General features: G+C 39.8%; 1 protein-coding gene across 2 annotated transcripts; it reads right to left on the bottom strand.

Moving 5' to 3' along the window:
• Nucleotides 1-333: 333 nt before the first annotated feature.
• On the bottom strand, nucleotides 334-18,365 carry CA2 (carbonic anhydrase 2). 2 transcript variants are annotated; one of them, XM_051771706.1, is made up of 7 exons: nucleotides 18,132-18,365; nucleotides 17,417-17,614; nucleotides 6,933-7,051; nucleotides 5,464-5,556; nucleotides 4,660-4,722; nucleotides 3,468-3,623; nucleotides 334-1,187 (listed from the first exon to the last, which is right to left on the bottom strand). In XM_051771706.1, the coding sequence occupies exons 1-7, from the start codon at nucleotides 18,163-18,165 to the stop codon at nucleotides 1,068-1,070; spliced, it is 783 nt and encodes a 260-aa protein (XP_051627666.1). In that variant the 5' UTR covers nucleotides 18,166-18,365; the 3' UTR covers nucleotides 334-1,067. The 2 variants fall into 2 exon arrangements, with proteins under 2 accessions (XP_051627666.1, XP_051627675.1); XM_051771715.1 differs by lacking the exons at nucleotides 17,417-17,614; nucleotides 18,132-18,365 and adding an exon at nucleotides 9,264-9,368.
• Between the last annotated feature and the right edge of the window lie 527 nt (nucleotides 18,366-18,892).

Genomic DNA, 18,892 nt, shown 5'->3' with positions numbered 1-18,892 from the left:
TGCTTTAAAAACTAGGACCAGAATCTAATGAGATTGTTCTTCAGCATAATTTTGTTCAAAAGTCTTGTGAGAGGATCTTTCATTCTATGGTCAACTTTGATGATAATTTGTAGTGATTGCTCAAAATTAACACTTCCTTCTGCTATCATAGATAAGATATCTACTACTTAGAGGAAATTTCCTACTATATCCAGATAGTTTTGCATTCACCTTTGGTGTCACTGAAACCAATTCCCAACATACTGTATGTTTAGTAATTATGTTTAATATGCAACAATGTTAACAGATTAGTGACTCCTTTCCGGTATTAAAATAACAGCATGGAAGCAAAAATAGAAGTATAGATTTATTAGAGAAGTTATCTAAAATACAACATTATTTTCCTTTTTAAATTAGAACATATATTATTTCAATGAAAAGATATTTTGTATTATTTCTATGGTAATAACAACGTTTAAAGATAATACTTAATTTAGAACATTTTTAATTAAAAAAATCCAACACTACTATTAAGATATAACCAAGGTTGTCGATAACATGGGTAAAAATGCAAAACAGTCTCAAAAATATTTACATGTCAGTTTCTTAAAATCTAAGAAGTCTAATCCTAAATATTCATTTTGTTTTACTTTCTCAAAATACTTTTTTTTCCTAAGTCATAGATAGATTCTGTATTCCTGTGCTTCTCACAAAGCTTCAAGTTATTGTTAGTTACGTGTACTATCACACCAGTGGATGAGGTTTCTTAAAATGGCTTATTTTGCTATCATATCCTCTCCCAAGCAGCCAACATACTGTTATACCAAAGTGTCAGTCACAGTAATAGTCATCAAAATGCACACAGCACCCACCCCCTGCCTCCCCCAACCCCACACCTTAAGAACCCTCTCCCATTTGGCCAAGAGCCTTTCACATTTCATTAGCTGGCATTTCAGACGCAGAGCAAAAGAAAAAATGGATCTCGGAGACAAGATGTTGCCAGGGCACACATGGCAAAGGTCTGATTTGGGCTTAGCAAAAGGGCACCCTCACAAACACAGCAACTTTTAACGCTCTCAGCACTGAGGTTACTGGAAGGAAGCTCTGACTTCTCTGCTCTTCAAAGGCTGACATGGGCGCCAGTTGTCCACCATATGGCACACGGGCTCATTCTCAGCATTGAAGCAAAGGCCACGGAGTTTGCACATCTGTGGAAAAATGCACAAATATCCTAAATGTATCCTTCACTTCAGCAGGACTATTTGAAATTATACACCTTGGGCCTGAACTAGAGCTCCATCTTGGTTTTGCCAGCACTAATAGTCTAGAGATGGTGTCAGCACCTATGTGTCTGCATTGATCTACACCATTTCTTGTTCCTGACACAGGCTCTCCTGTCCACAAAATATCAAAGCAAGAACAACTGAAAGCACAGGAAACAAGAACATAGGCACACATTTTCTGAACTCCATGAACAAAATGTTGTTTGTCCTTGACCAGAACTACATTGAATCCTTTCAGAATCATCTGCAAGTTGTACAGTTTTGTATCTTTCTGCATTTTTTTTTAAATCCAGTTGAAATAATAATAATTAAAAGATAGTTTACCATTGAGTCAAAATAAAGCTACTGAATTTATTGAAGTTATCCTGATTTTCAAATACTGTGAGAGGGAAGACCATTCCACATCAATAGGAGCATACTGTAAATTTATAGTGCATGTTCCTAAAGTACAATTGGTGTTTCCACAGTCTGATGTAATAAAAACGCCTTTGTGTCTAAATGAGCATCCCCAAAACTTTTAAAACGTTGTGCCAAAATAATAACCCACCCCAAATGTGATCTCACACAGACAGGTGGAACTACTGACAAAAAAAATGTAGGTGGCAGGATTTCCTACAAGTCAGGCTGCAGACCAGGCTTTCCCTCACTCAAGGAGTAAGGCCCTCAGCAGTGACCAGCCTCCCCTGGACTTTACCGTTAACAGAGTTCAGAGTTCAACCTCTGCCAGGAATTGCCGCGTCACTACAACAGGTTATAACAGGCTTGCTACACCCTGCTGTTACACCTAGCTTTTATCTATCTTTGTAAAACCTACTCAGCTTAAACCCTGTCTCAATACTCTGATATACGGCTTCTGGTTTGATCAGTTTTGGAATGAAAAGGCAAGCTACCACACACATAGTGTTTTGATCTCAAACCCATCACTGAAATGTTGATAGTAATAGGAAGGGGAGTGTGTGGGAGAAACAAGTGGTGTCTTTTACCACTTGTAGGTGGTTAAAGTAGGTGTAATAGGAAAAACAACTCTATTTTAGTGAATGTGCTTCTGCCCTATAATAAAACTGTATTTGCAAACCTTGGATTATCAATAGCAGTAGTTTAGAAAAAACAGTGTAAAATTTAATGCTCCCTTGCAGATTATTAATGGCAATTATTGCTATTACTTCCAATAGTTCTTCCTCGATGTGTATTCTATCTTTTATTACGCTGAGTCTCACAACAGCTTGGTTACACTTTTTTTTCCACATCAGTTAAACAAATCCCCTAGAATTATGTGTAGATTGTTAGCATGTCTGCCATTGATGAGAGAGATTTAAGAGTTTGAAGGTTGAACTAAAGCCCTTCAGGGTTAGTTTATATTTATAGGCTCTAGATTCTATTTATATCTCCCAAGCACACAGATCTGAACCCAAGAATGGAATCTTGGCTATACGTAGCTTCATTAACGGATGGTGCAGAAAGCTAGGGACAAGAGTGATTTAATCCACACAAGCTTCTTCCTGCTAGGAAGACTACCCTTCTCAAGCTGGTCACCAGAGTATTTTCTTAGGCAGCAGACTTCTGGAATCTGCAAGTTCTGCCTCTTCCAAACAACTGAGTTTTGTTAGGATTGTCACAATTCTGCGTAGGATTTCATGGTCTGTTCCGTGCCAAACAGAACTTGTAAAAAGAGCTCTGTGTCCTGAAAATGCTGGAAAATCAGCAGACCAACTACAGATTTATAATGTGAGACTTTGGAGGGAGGATACATGCTCTCCAGGTGCAAATCTGCTATTTTCAGCACAGGTATACCCAGATAGGTGGTGTGTGCATGTACAGTGAGTTGATGATCGCAATACATGCTAGACTAACTCTGCATGTGCAAATGGTCCTTTCATGCATGCCTCAATTTTCCAGATTTTTACCACATGACAGCTCTAACCATATAGTTGGAAAGCCTGATGAAATTTTTAAAACACCTCTTGTTTTCTCTGGACTGTGTCCAAATAGAGGACAGCCTTACATTTTACAGCAAACTCAAGTTCCACACACAGAAGCAGAGTCCTGTCAGAAGAGGATAACCACTTCAGACAAGTATTTTTGACATGGGATGCTGGCTAATACTCTGCATAGCTCCGCAGTAACACTGACCACCTGGTGGGCTGAGCTGATGCAATCAGTGTAATTCCAGAACACATATACTGGCACCACCCACTGGACACCTACCTGCTCAGGGCTGACAGTGATGGGCTCCTTCAGCACATGCCAGATCACACATTCAAGCAGAGGTGGAGTGGTCAGTGAGCCAGGGTATGTCCAGTAGTCTCTGCACGCAGGAAGGAGTCCAGTGGGGTCAAAATTTGTGAAGGAAGCTTGCTTTCCCTACAATAAAGTAAGCAGACGGGCTGATTTCAGGGGAGAGACCACATACACACACTGAGCTTGCAGTAGTGAAGTCTCCTCTGGAAGCTCCATGTTTGGTAAAAGACAGAAATGTAGTTTGGCATGAAGCACTGAGTACCAAATACAGTACATTTGTGACTAAATAGTCTCAGCAATATATTTTTTTATGTTTTCAAGAGATTGTTTCTTATTTCAAATGTTGCATTACATTCCTTGCTCCTAGAGATAACATTTGGCCTAGCTTGAAGAACAGTGAGATTTTAGACGCCATTTATACTGACTGCGCTGGAAATATAGAAGCTGGGAGACCTGTTGGAAAGTCTATTGTGATAAATAGCAACATCCAATTACCTCAAAGTGCGCCTGACGACAAAGATGACAGTGTAGTCTCATTTTTTACCTTTCTGTCCACATTTCTCATTGGCACAGGCCTTTACCCATTATGAAGGTATCTAGTTACTCAGCAAGTACTTAAAAGTTTCTCATTACTCACTTCATTAAGGTATCACACACACACACTGCATATGATATTTAAATACAGGAAGGTTTTTTTTTCCTAACAGTTATATATCCTGAAATAACTGTTTATCTGGACTCTCTAGAAATAGCCATAAGAAGCATGCCCTCTTGGAAGACGGAAATTTATCCCACAGATGCAGAGATGAGGGGAAGTACCTTTTCCATCTGTCACCACTGACTAGAAAGTGCACCTAGAAGATCAGATTAGATCAGGGAGATAAATCCTACACTATAGGTTTAGATGCAGTTAAAAGACAGAGAAATGTAGTCACAGAGATAGGAAATGATCACTGTTTCTAGTACTCCCTGCTCTCTACCACAATTTCATTCAAATCTGTTTTGCATTTAGGATTACGGCAGCACCAGTGCCGATGGTCGGAAGGTTTGTTTTACTTTAGCATATGCAGCAGTTTGGGAGAAGTAAAAAAATCTGCTTTCTGAAGAAGAAAATACAGCACAGTTGTGATTGGTGTTAGTCAGAGACAGCAGATATTACCTTGGTTTGAATGGAGTTCAGAGCATCCACAACTTTCTGTATTTCAGGCTTGGCATTTCCCACCTGTAACACAAACCATATGAAAAGAAAAATCGCCATACACTCTCATGAAACCTTTAGCTTTTTGTTACAAGAAAACATTTTCCCAGCACCGTTTCATTACAGAACAGGAGTATTACAGCATAAGTGACTGGGACTGTCTCTGTAAAATCATGCCAGTTGACAGTCAGCACAGATGAGTCAGCCAAGGACACTGGACAGAATAAAGCTATTTTCGTTTACAGTATGAGGATTTATTTTTAGATTCAGACTGTTCTTTTTTCAAATAAATCACCCTCCTAATAAAACAGTCACCCTCAGTTAGGCCAGGACTGAGTACTACATATCCCTGGGGCACAGACACCTTCTCCAACTAGCTGTGAAGACAATTCAACTGAAACAAAACACTCTGGACATTTAACAATAACAAGAAAAGGAAAACAGATGTTATTTAGGCTGTCCTACTGCAGATTCATACACACAGCTTTGTCAGTTATGCACATCACCTTTCACTGGTAAGAGTTATGGCAGTGTGACTGTCCTGTTAAAGCCAATTATGCTGCTACAGGGCTGCCACAGTGAGGGACGGCAGTCATACTCCATAACTAGTGTACAATTGTTATAGGTAAAGGAAGATGAGAATTTGGAGTACTACTATACTACAGCAGTATAGTACAATGCTGCCTCATTCTATATTTTAGGCTCTTAGGTCCCCTCTGCAACACAATGAACACGCTGGACAAATGATACAGAAGTTTAACTAACCTTCATAAAGACTCCCACCACAGCCAAACCATCAGGATGCTTCACAGCTTCGGCAAATTTACCATATTTTACATTCCAGTGTACAATATGGAGCTAGGAGCAAGAAAACAACAAGTGCATTGAAGATGATATTCCATCCAGAATACTTCACAAATTAGGATGCCAGAAAGTAATTTATTAAGAGTAGATGGGAGTTTTATTGCTGAAATTTAAAAACTTTTGTACAGTTAAGAATTTGTTGAATCATTCATCTACTTTAAAGTTGCATTTATGCAAAGAGATTTCTGTAATGCATTTTATTTTGCTTCTCACTCTTATTCCCACAGTTTTAAATGCAAGCTGTGGCTGTATCATTCCGTTTTCTAGCAAAACTCCTGTTATCTTCAGCATGAGTTTTTCCCACATACAGCCTGCAAGATTTTGATGCAGTATTTTAGTGCTATATATACACTAGAGTTCTTATCAACACTGAAATACATTATTGTCAGTGTCAGAAGAAGCAGAGAAGACACATTAACTACAGATCTGACCAGCAATTTAAGACATAAAAAAAAAAAAAAAAAGCAATCCAAAAACCAGTCCTGTCGTTTTCTGGAAAGACTTTGAATCTCCAGGTCACATAATTCAGGATGTTGCTTTCTCTTTAATTTCTAAGTTATTTCTAATTTAAGTTCATCTGGCTGTTTCCCCACATCTGCAAGTCAAGTTCAGCAAGTAATTATGGTACTGTGAAGACATAAGCCAATGGTAAGTTTCTCAGATAAGACAAAAGCTACTTCTACTTCATGAAAAAGCAGCAGAGCCAATGAATTTGTGGGGCCATTTCTTTTATCTGTCAATGCAAATCACAGGTATGTTCAGTAAATGTGTATTTATGAATACATTTTAGAAGTCTGTTGCAGCATCCAGAGGTAGATTTCTAAACACGGGACAAGGAAAGGTGGGATGCAAGGCGCTAAAGTCACTCAGTTTCTGTAGCCAGACTGTAATACAGAGTCTTAAGTGGTCCAAGGAACATCTGAAGACTCAGAGGTACTAGTGTGCCTGCGAGATCTCACTTTGCTGCCTGCCCTGTCTGCCCCAAAATTATTCTGTTGCTTATACAAATGCCTCTGATGTTAAAAATTGAACCCAGGAAAAGGGGATGTGTGTGCACAGAGGTGCTGCAATTCTATTCCTTCATCATTTCCAAGAGACACTGAGAAAGCAGGAAAAAAACCAGTGATAATTAATGCAGGTTTTTCTGCTTCCCTTTGACATGAAGTAGCTGAGAAAAGAAATATTACAAGTCCTCCAATTCTGATTTCTGCTCTTGCAAGGAGCAGGTTCTAAGGTGGCATTATACCAAATCTTCTATGGTAACCTCCTCCTATGAAGATCTGTACAGAAGCTGCTACTGTGGTGGAATACTTAAAAAACATAAATACTCATTATACACAAATGACTGAAGAAGGTAAAGCATGTCCTACCTCTGCATCATACTTCACACCATCCACAGTGTGCTCAGACCCTTGGCCCTCACAGGATCCCCAGTGAATGTGAAACTGTACCAGCCTGTAGACTCCATCCAGCGCTCCTCCCTGCAGCACTGCAAAACAAAGAGCCTCTATTAGCAACTCTCATAACCTTTGCTATTGAGTCTCACTTCAAACTCAAACAGCCATCTCAAGTCTTCCATGTGATTTACAGTTCATTGCATGCTGCCATGCTACTCCAGATCATCTTCAATGGTACATTACTACAATACACCAAAATCAGTAATAAATGCATAAAAACGTAAGTGACTTTACAGTGAGCATCTCATCAGCAATTTAACAGGCATGCTAATATTACAAGTGATGAGGGAAGATGTAACTTTTCTGTCACCAAGCAGATAAAAAAAGGCCTTTGTAAGAGGTTCATACAGAGTTATTCTCTACGGAAGTACAATTGAAGACCAAATCATCTTTCATATACTATTGTGCTCTGACCTTTCATTTTAGACACTTCATCCATTTAGGCCTTAATCCTGCAAATCCTGTGGCAGATGGGATTGGGTAAAATGCTTTTGGTTCCAAATTAAACCTAAACACCTGTTAGCCATGGGCTGCAGTAAGATAAAGTGCTAGGCACAGGGCAAGGCATTGCAGAGATGTAAACTCAAATCTCTTGTCTCTCCCATTGTGGTGAAAACGGCAATGCCAGTACAATAAGATTTTTTAAATTATGAGTTGTTTATTTATGGTCTCCATTATCTGGCATTACTCATGCTATGGGACTGCTGTAAGTGGAGTGCCCAGCCATGCTTTCAATTATACAGGAGTGAGGTCCCCTGAGCTCCCTTATTCTGCTTGTTAGTTTTACCCTTCCACTTACACTGAGACCAATCACCATTATGACATGCAGGATCAAGCCCTACTACTGTAAAATGCTCAAGGCACAGACAATGTCTGCTTCAGTGCAGCATAAAGCACAGAACAATAACAAATAGTTCTATTAAATAGAGCTATTTATCTAAGTCACCAGAGCAAGGTTTTACGCTGGTTTGTGGTTTGGCTGGGGTTTTCTCTCCTTTTTTTCTAAACATCTCAAATTCAAATTCACAATTAATCTTTAAGATTTAATTAATATTTAAAAACAAAAAAATATTTTTAAATGTAATTTGAGCTGTTAGATATTTTAAGAGACCAATTCATCTCTCTATATACATAAATATATGTAATACATAAATATATATGTAATAAAGTGACAGAAGAGTGTTGACATCAGATATTACACATAAATGTGCTCTGTGTATGTGCCACAAAATGGTTCCGTGGAGTAAAGATGCTTTTCCTCTCAGTCTGCAGTTAGTCTAGACACTACCACAATACGTGCATTTGTGAAAACATACACCAAATGCTGATAGGAAAAGGTCACTGTATGTTCAGGTTTGAATAATTCTGTTTATAGGCAAGCATGGACAACAACAGCCATGGATATATGGCAATGAGGTCAGAAGGATTTCACTAATAAATCAGAATACATGAAAATGAAATACAAGTTTTAAAAAATACAATCATTTCCAACTGTGTGCCCTACACATGCAAAATTTGGGTTCAGTGGACAAATTTAGCAATTGCCTGGTGTTCCTTTGGTGAATATATTTAGAAGTCTCCTAACATGTACTTCTATTTGAAAAATGTGAATACATGTTCTACTGCAGCCTTTGTAATTTCCAATACCGTAGCCAACACTGAACAGCCAACAGACTGGGACTTGCCCTACCCCTTGCCAAGCTATGTGATCCAAAGAAGAATGGTTAGTTAAAGTAATTAAATAGAAACATATCTTATTCTACTTTTACATTTCTGCATCTGCTAGTTGCCAAGAAGCATAACTGTTTTAAGCACAGGACCACAAATCAGAGTGTTTTTTTCAGAACAGTGACTGTGAATGTGTATTAGTTCCTTTGGGAAATGAAGAAATTGGTTGCTATATCTTTACAGATGCAAAATCATTTAATCCATACAATATCTTGCTTCATTTAAAAGTGATGCCACGGAGTTGCAATGTTTCAGTTTCAGGTTCTTTAGCTCATGGTCTTGCTGCTCGTTGAAGGTACGAATGGACCGAGGTTCCACGACTCCTCAACCTCAGAAAGCACTAGCGCAGCACAGGTTAATCTGCCATTATTAATCAATGGAAAGCATGCTGAAAAGCAGAACCATGCAATATTCTCGAATTCATTTGCAGTGTAATTTGTCTACACAAAGTTTGCTATAGTCTCATAAAACTCAAAAGATGCAAAGAAAAGAAATCTCTTTGTAGTTTTTGCTTACTTTTCTCATTCTGTGGTTCTCAAATCCAGCTCTAGCTTATTTTGACTCACAGCAGAGCATTCAAAGAAAGTAATAATTAGATTAGTGTAAATGAATACAAATTCAGCAGGCTTAATTACAGAACAGCCCTTCTTATTCTAGCCTACATTAAGCAGTTATTTTATTTTTAATACTTCTCAGCTTTTCCAAAGAAGTAGAATTTAAAACTAAACTTAAAAGACAAAGCAGAAATGTCAGAGCTTTTTTTCTTCCAGCACAAGCTTTTTAAACCATGAATAAATGCCACCAGCTTTTGCAAAGTAAAAGTTCATCAAGAATCAGAACAACATTCACATCAGGAGCCTCCCTGTCTTTGTCCAATGTGACAAGAATATCAAGTCAGGCCACATTGAGAAGATAAGTCCAACCCTTCCATCTTCTTTTTAAAAAGGATGGGGAAGTTCTGATCCATATCTGAGCATTTTATCATTAGCTCCCTTCCTTTTGAAATTAATACTAGCAAAAACCATTCTGAAAATACACGTGTAGCTGTGCTCCTTTTTGTTCTATAGCACAGCTTCAGATGCAATGCCGTCTGGAGACAGCACAAGCTGAGCTGAAAATACATTCTTTTCTCATAGATTCAATCTACTCAACACAGTTTGTCACAACCTATTCTCCAATGATGTGCCACAGCCCAAGAGGTAACACCTTGAGAGCACCTTTTTGGTTTTTTACTATTTGACAGTTATTTTAAATGTCACAGTGGGACAAATTTGCAACTACTTTGCTTAAATTAAGAAATGGTAACTTTTCTGATATCATTCTACCTTCTACCCTTTACTGGAAAAGTTAGACTAGTAACATCTAGTAATTACATTGCACTGTTATTAAATGATCTCAAAAGATGGTCTAAATACGTAAGTATTAGCAGCACTAATTTGGGATGGAACTGTTCCATTGATGGGACTTATTTTGACTGTGGGATTTCTTGGATACAGAACGTGAAGTTGATTTGACTCCATTATGCTTTCTGGGGACATCTGAAAACACACAGAAATCAAAGGCCATTTTGGTGCACCTCATACAGCTGTTTACTGAGGCCACAAAACTTCACTGTTCTACTTTAAGGCCAGTCAGTGGGCAGCTACCCTTCCCGTGTGAAACAGAACAGCCTTGAAAAAAATACTGTGGATCACTTCATACCTTTTTTCAGAAAATGCTAGCATCCATATCTGTGAATTTTTGCAGAAATACTGTGGAATTACTCTTATTTAGTTAACTCCTATGGGATGTTTCCTCTACACAGTGCAGAAGACTAATAAATCTCATCAAGGCAATACATATGCCGATGAAATAATGAAAATGGCTGAACTACAAGATTGTTTCATGAGCTAGAATGAATTCCTTCCTGCCATACAAATTAGTGTGGTAAGAAAAGATACTACTATGAAGTTCATTACTCTGAATAAGAAAGTGTTCTTCAAATGAAAAATCACTAACAGCAAAGCTCCTTCCAGTAGCTGAAATAATGGGTCCAACTAGAGTACAGTAGTTGTCCAAAATTAGGATATTAATTCTAATTGAGATGCCATCAAACAAAAACTTCACAGCAAGACATTTCAAGCATTTACCTCTGAGGACAGCCTTCTTACATACATTGCTTTAGCACAAAGAAAATCAATAATTTGTATCAGCCTATAGTAGATGTGCATGTACATATGACACTGTAGGTATATATGTATGTAAACATATGCATAGTGTATATATTAATGCTAATATTTTGTAAGCTTTTGTGTATACAAAAGAAATCTGTACAATAGAAAAAAGCACTTGAAGAGGCAAAGCAGATGAAGCATTACTTGTGCACCATGCACTATTAATGACATAAAAAAGGCTCTTATGAGGACGCTCAGGGATTAGCCTTGTGCTCTTATGCAAGAATGGGCTTCCTCATCTGACAGACTGAAGAGTTCAGTTAGGGTGAGCTGTCACTTCTGTGAAATGTGGAGTACACAGTCACACTTTGTGAGATGTTTCCTTCTGTATGTTATCTCTTTCAGACATTCCTCCTAGGATGTTCTATCATGACAAGCAAGAAGTGCAATTCAAACATCTGACTGTAGGGTTCATACTTGCAGAAAACATCTCTAATGGGTTTCGCCATGAGAAAAAAAAATTGGTTTCACCATTAGGAAAAAAAACCCCTACTTTGACCTTGCTAGAAGTTTAGCCTGATAAGGCAACAAGGATGTTCCACAGAGATAGACCAGAATGAAACAATTGCCAAAACGCAGCAGGTCTGAATATGTGTGTATCTGCAGCAGGTCAGTGGTTTCAATTCACCTCAGCTGAACTATTTCATCCAGACTGGGCTGCAGCCAGAAAGACTCTGACCTGCTTAAAGACAAAGTCATTTAGGTTCTTAACATTCCTTCAGCTCCCTGGGACCAGTGCAGCTTATTTCTCATGTAGTCTCTTAAGTGGAGATTCTCTGAGAATCATATGATACTGTACTGAGCCTCTGAGGAGCCCTCACATCTCACACCGTACAGCCTGACAACAACTTTAAGAACCAAGTCGGAAGTATTGAAATTCTCTTGAAAGTATTCTCTCTTGTCAGTTGGTTTAATTTCTAATAGCTAAATACTAATCTCAGTGACTGCTTACTGTACTGAAAATTCTGTATTGGACACAGTGTCCATAAAATGTTGAGATCTAATGAAGGACAAACAAACTTAAGGTGTGAGCATTGCCTATAAGTATGCAGCAAGCCCTCATGCCTATAAGTAAATAAACAAATTATCAGTTGGGAAGAGTGGTAATCATGACATCTGGCACACAGCTTCAATAAGTTTTTCCAAATGGCCCTAGCTGATAACAGCTGACTAGTTTCTCCTGGTTTTGCACTAAAAGCACCCCTAGAGGAGGCTTTTGGAAAAACAGAAGGAAGTTGCCACGATTCTTAAATGTGCAGTCTATGTCAAGTTTCTGCTCAGAAATCATATGTTAACAAAAAAAAAAAAAAACCAACAACAAAACAACAAACCAAACCAAACCGAAACAAAAAGCCAATCTAAGTGAAGGGCACTTTTGGGCTCTGTAAAGAAATAAAGACCTGAAACATGCAGGACTGATCTCACGCCCTCTCATCTCACCTTCCAGTTCCTGGAAGCACTAGAGCTATTCAAGTCACTTGTTTACATAGGCATTGCAGCTTCTGTTGATCCCAGTTCACAGGAAAAATGACTTAATGATTTCACACCCTTGAGACCTCTGACTTTCTAGTCCAGCTGTGCACAACATTACTTGTGACATAAGCAGGTGCGCTGAATACAGTCCCCTAAAGGTATAAGCAATCAGTTCTCTGATTTCTGATTCCAAGGGATCAACACATTGCTTAGGCTATACTGCACTGTGGACCTTCAATCCATGACCCTATACTGATGACATGCAATATTATTCTGGCATAGCTAATGTAACTTTGGATCTGGGAAGCCTAAAAATAGACCAGTAGCAGTGACTTGGATGAAGAGTGGTGCCTTAAAGACAGCAAACCCGTATGTTTCTTCCTCCATTTACCAGCTGATGTGGAAGCATACAAAAGAAGCACTGGCACAACTTTCAAACTCACCACCAACCAAGCAGTTTGGTTGCACTGGTTTTTGAATTACCATTGTAACAAAATAGAATGGTTTGTTTACAGTGAGTCATAAGACAGCTGAAGCATACTCATTAATATTTACAATTACAGAAAGAATCAGGTAATATATTGGATTACAACTACTGAAAGACTCCCAAGGGGTGCTAATATCAAGGTGAAAACTCTTTCCATTTCCTCAAGTCTTCTCATAATTTTTAAGTTCTGCTATGATTTTATGTTTGAAAAAATTCAGATTTACTTGGGACTGGCTTGAATTCCAATACTCTCTCTAGCTCAGCAGCAAGGAAGGAGAAGGAAACAATTAAGAGAGTTGTCCACAAGCATAAATTAGCAGTACATTTAGCTAAAGCTTAACACACAGTTGCAATTCACTTCTGTCAGGTTCTACAGCTAAAATATGACATTTTAACATTCTTGATATAGAATAAATTAAGGACTGATCAACGTCTTCCTTTTGTGAACTCAAACAGATTATCAGAAAATACAGAATACATAGTCTACTGCTGTGAACATTTTTTCATTTGAATTTCAGGTTTTTAGATAAGTTCCAAAAGGTTTCCTGTGAAAACTTAAACAAAGAATACATTTTATGTACATTACAAAATCTTTCAGGTTCTTGAGGCTTTTCTGAGCAAAGTCACATCCTGTGGTTTTACAGCTCTAAGAAGTTGCTGTTTACTTGTCTTTTAAAGTGAGTGAAACAACACACAAGTCCTTACAGCAGACTATAATATGAAATGTCTAATATGATAAAAGAAGTACCCTTAATGATACACTCCTTTGCTATAACATTCCTAAATTGTAATAATGCACCTTATTTTAACAGCTATAAGCACCATTTGCTTCACTCATACGTGGAAGGTCTGGTCCCAGGACACAACAGTGGATGAACCTGAATTTAAAGAGACGCTTTTATCATAATACACTTTTGCTTTCAAAGTTTAAGAAATTTTAAAGAGGAATGCCTACTAATATTTGAACTTTTACTACTATTAAAAGACAGTGGACATGAGATCTAAGAAAGCGACTGCAAGAACTGAAGGAGAAGAGTGACTAAGCAACAACTAGAAGAGGAAGCTGACCATTCACTTTCTGCATACAAAACCAAGAAAGCATTCTGAAAGACTGCCAGGAAAGAAGACAGAAGATATCCTTTTAATCTAAGAGAAAATAATGGAATTTCTTAAACAAAAAAATGTTCATAAACATGGCAATGCTGGCTTGTGAAATTTCCTTTCCATAAGCAATTTCTACCTATCAGCAACTCTGCAATATGAAAGTGTTTCACTCTGGGAATTGACTGAGCCTTTAGAAGTATATTCTGGAATGTAACAGCTGTCATACAACCCAAGAAACTGAAAGGCTGTACTACAAGAACTGAAATTGAAGATTTGGAAGTAATTGTTTGGGAAGAGGGTTTTTCTAAGCATAGTTAGTAACGTCTAACCATATCTAAAAAAAATAACAAGAAAGTAAAACGAAGGTTCTAAAACTATCACAAAAGATTAACATAATTTCTCTGTTAAAACTTCATTGTAAGAGAAAATTGTATCATCATCATGGCTGGGCTTCGCGAACGAAGATTTTGGAAGGGCTCTACCCACATTTGTTACAAGCGCGCTGGTGGCTAAGAAGGCCAATACGAGACAGACAAGTCCAATTGCAAGGGAAAATTGTATAGGCCATAGACATAAACACAACCTGAATCAAGAGTTATGTCTATAAATCTCCATCTACTAATAGAAATCTTCTAAGCACAGAGAAGAAAACATTTTCTTCTGTTAAGATATATTAATTGCATAAATTGCACATAGATTATTTTTGTTTAAAAAGTTAAACTTTGACGACTTTCTTACTCAAAGTAATATAGATGACATATTTTAAGAAACCCTAATTTTTCTTTTAGATTTTTCTTTTTCACAGATATGAGCAGAAGCTTTATATTACATATTCCTGATGCACACGTGTAACGTAACAAACATACATTCTGAATGGGAAATATCAAAATTCTGATATCTACTTGTTCTTACTTATGATCAACATTATTTGCACTACATGTTTTCTGAATCACAGAAATAAGTAACAACTACTTTCAGAGTTTTATCTAAACATGCATTTGGACTTAACTATTTTTACTATGCTATTACTACCTGTATTTTTTATTGCAAGAACTCATTTTGCATACTCTGAAAAGCAGGACTGATCAGGCATTAAGACATAGAACTGCTGTTCAGTTTGCTTCAGTGTCATTGGTTATAAGCCTGAAGATTCTTAATGAAATGGATCTACTTTGCATGCAGTTAGTCATTATTCACAAGCAATTATTACTTCATTTTGCTCCTACTACCACAGTTAATTCATTACCACATATGGGACAGCTCATAGAAGCAAGCAATACAGCCTGTGGGAAGTATCTACAGGATTTTATTCCATTGTCTTCGGTAAAATATACCAGCACTCACACATAATCTCACTTAGTTTCTCCCTGTGACTGTCGTGTGATGTCTAACCAAGAACTGGGTACATGCATTAGAGTCTCAAATTCAGATCAAGCAGAGACAAGTCAAAGACAGCTCTATTTTGCGTAAGGAAAGTAGGTTACCTAGTTAACCGCATACAAATGAAGCCAATTAAGTGTGCTGCCAGGTAGGTTCTATGCACTGTAATTTTCAATAGTAAGTGTGATACTGAATGATCCACCTCTACCTGTCTTCTTAGAGATCTGTTTAGTTGGGTTTTGTTTCTAAAGAATACTCATTTTCTGATACACTAATAGAGCTACTGAGAATATTTCTACTTGCATCTCCTATCCTCCCACTCTGAAAGCTGTGTCACTGAGTATCTGTCAGAGGATCTCTGTCACAGATGTTCTGGTTCTGCACCGACTTCTCATAAAAAGCATTCTTCCTACAGACATTTCTTTAAATCATTTTATGTATCTGCCATTTTTTCCTCACAACCTAATTTTCACAGTTCTTTTCAAACTTAGGCACATGTAAAGTGAACACGTAATAGTTTTTATACTGTGGAAACCTGAACCTGTTTCTTTTGGGCTCAGTGAGAGCAGGATGGCAGTGGGAGCAGAATTTGCATGTGTCTGGTAAAAACAGAATCCCCTTTTTTGTCCTCTAGATCCTTTACCTTATTTCCTATAATACTGTTAAAATGAACATGAATTCAGTTCCTTTAGCTCCGCAGTGCTTCACAAAAATACACACTAAGAGGTCAGAATACCACCTTCTTCTCTTTTTTAGACCATGCAAATATTAATGTTGGTGCTCTGTGTAAGTTATACATGGACCTATGTGTATTTATACAACTGTGAACACTTATATCTGACCACTTATAATTGTTAAGCATAAAGGCTGTAATTGAAATACAAAGTCAAACTCTTAGGGCAATGCTGAATGTCTGTTATACTGTTATATTACATTACCTGCAAAACCTTCATATTTTTACTAGGCACGGATCATTTGGTTTCAGCACCATTCCCTAGATGATATTGCCAACGAAACACTTATGAAAAACAGGACACTTGCTCAAGCAAGTTAAATCAGACAGTGTCTAGAGAAGTCAGTGACTTACAACGGGATTGGTTTTTTTTATCTAAATTGAAAATAAAGGGACATTTATTGCAGAGACTGATGATTTCTGCGAATTCAACCAAATGAAAAACTACAATTAAAGACAACCTACAAAAACTTTGTTGCAACAGCATCTTGGATTCTGCCTTTCCGTCAATAAGGTCATTCCTTTCAGTAAGGATTACTAAAGGTTTGCAGAATTCAGTGCTTAATATCACCATACAGCACAATGAACAGCAAGACCCTGTGAAACGACTGCCTGCCAGCAAACTTTGTAAGAATGTGTCGGATACATTATCTTTACCTAGAAAGCCACCGAGAAACGTCAGTGTAAGTCTTTTTTAAATTGCAAAAGAATAAAGAGGTATTTTCTAATCATTCCTCTGTTTCTGTATTAACCTGGGAGCACGCTGGCTTCAGAAATATGAAATAATATTTTGATAACCGAAGAACTATTTCTAAGCTATTTCCACTTCAAATTGTTAACTGTAAGCCTTTACTATTCTAAGGCTAATTTCTTCCTATGATGTATTTTGCCTCTTCTGTTAACCATCTGATCAGTAGCTTACAATGAGCTATGCCTAAAATTGCTCTTGTCAAATACTTTTTAATTTTTTTCCTCTCCACAGCTGAGTCCTCATCCAAATCCTCCTGATTTATAAAAAAATAAAGCAATTCGCTTCTCCCGAGTAGGGCAGCTCAAATCTGCCCAGATAGGGTTAATTTTCTTCTAACAGGAGCTCAGTTTTCTCCTTGCCTAGAGGAGTGTGAGATGATGCTAAATCCACACCTTACAGAAGCCGACTTTGGTATTTTTTCTCTTTAAAAAAACCCTATAGCCTCAGTAGGGTAGGAGCTCCTTTTAGTAGGAGCGTTGGTAGCAATTTCTGCCATGTCCCCTCCTGCACCCGAAGGTGAGGTCTCACCTGATTTGTCGGAAGAATCATCATACTCAACGTTGAAGGAGTGCCCGTTGTTGACGATGTTTCTTGCCGTGCTGGCATCATAACTGAAGCTGAGAGGCTTCAGAGAGGAGTCGTACTTGGCGGACTTGCTGTTGATGTCAATAGGGGACTGGCGCTCTCCATTGGCGATGGGGAAGTGCTCATGCCAGTGAGCAGGTCCTGCAAGACAGCGGAAAGCAGCTCATTGGGAAAAGACATAAAACTCGGACGGTGTAAGCAATAACACTCGCTCTAGAAACCGGGATGTTCGAACACCAGCATCAGTCTCTAACAGCGTACCAATTATGAAGGTTTGGTGGTGCTGGCAGCAAAGGCGAGGGGATATCCCACTCCGGGACCGAGGCAGCCCCTCAGCCTTGGCGGCTGAGACGGGGGTTGTACCGGGAAGTCCCGGGGGCCGCCCCGTCCTGTGGAGCTGCGCCCACCCTTCCCTTTCCGAAGTAAAGGAATGACAGCGGGAACGCAGAAGATGCGCCGGCACACGGCGCTGCCGGGCGGGCTGCTCGGGCGCAGGTGCATTTCAAGGTTACGAGAAAAACGCGCCACCGAGCTCATTCGGGCTCCAGGCAAGGGCTCGGCCGGGCGACAGCGGGCACGTCCCGGGCGCGACTCCCGGGAACCTGCCGGCAGGTGTCCCTTGACAAGTGACAGGTGTCCCGCAGCGCCGGGCACTCACCGTCGTGGCTGCCGTATCCCCAGTGGTGGGACATGGTGTTCGGCTCTGCCCGTGGAGGCTATCGCAGCTCCGTGGCCCCAGCGCTCTCTCAGGGGCTTTTATAGGCTCCCGCCAACTCCATGCCCTTCTCTGCGGCCGGAGGAGGGGTGGGGAGTGAGGGTGGAGGCGGAGGGAGACTCCGCTGGGGGCGGAGAGAGCGGTCCCTTATAATCCGCGATCGGAAGCGGAGCCGCTGCGGGTTGGGTCAACAGCGCCTCCGGCAGTCGGCGGCGCGGTCTGGGTCTGCCTTCGCCTTCCATCCCCGCGTTCCTTCCCACGCATCGCGCACCTGCGGGCGCTGCGCGAGGCGCTGTGGGCGCCGTGACCTTGGGGAGGTGCCGGGGGCCGGTGCGGGGCGGGTGTGCGGTGTGTGCGGGTGTGTGCGCGCCTGTACGTGCGTGCGGCGGGGCACGGCGCGGCTCGGCCGGGCGGGCGGGTGCTGCTCCCTGCTGGGAGCCCAGGGAAGGCAGGGGAGACACTCCGGCCGGGAAGGAGTGGTGCGGGAGGGCGCCCGCAGCCGCCCGGGTTTGTCATGGGTGCTAGGTTTTGGAGGGAATTAACGGGGGTTTGGAGGCGGGGATTAGCGGAGTTGGCGGAGAGGAGCTGTGGTTGAGCTTCGGGAGAACTGGGACGTCAGCGCTTATTGCTCAGTACTGCGTTTTTCCTGATCGCCTCTGGAGAAGCTGCAGGTCGACCCGGGCTTACGCTTATTTCTTACGGTT

The sequence above is a fragment of the Manacus candei genome, unplaced genomic scaffold (genome assembly GCF_025592945.1).
Source record: "Manacus candei isolate 608988 ecotype Guabito, Panama unplaced genomic scaffold, ASM2559294v1 h1tg000008l, whole genome shotgun sequence".
NCBI classification, from domain to species: Eukaryota; Metazoa; Chordata; class Aves; order Passeriformes; family Pipridae; genus Manacus; species Manacus candei.
The sequence above is the reverse complement of the archived record's forward strand: the minus strand, read 5'-3'. Positions and strand labels throughout refer to the sequence as shown.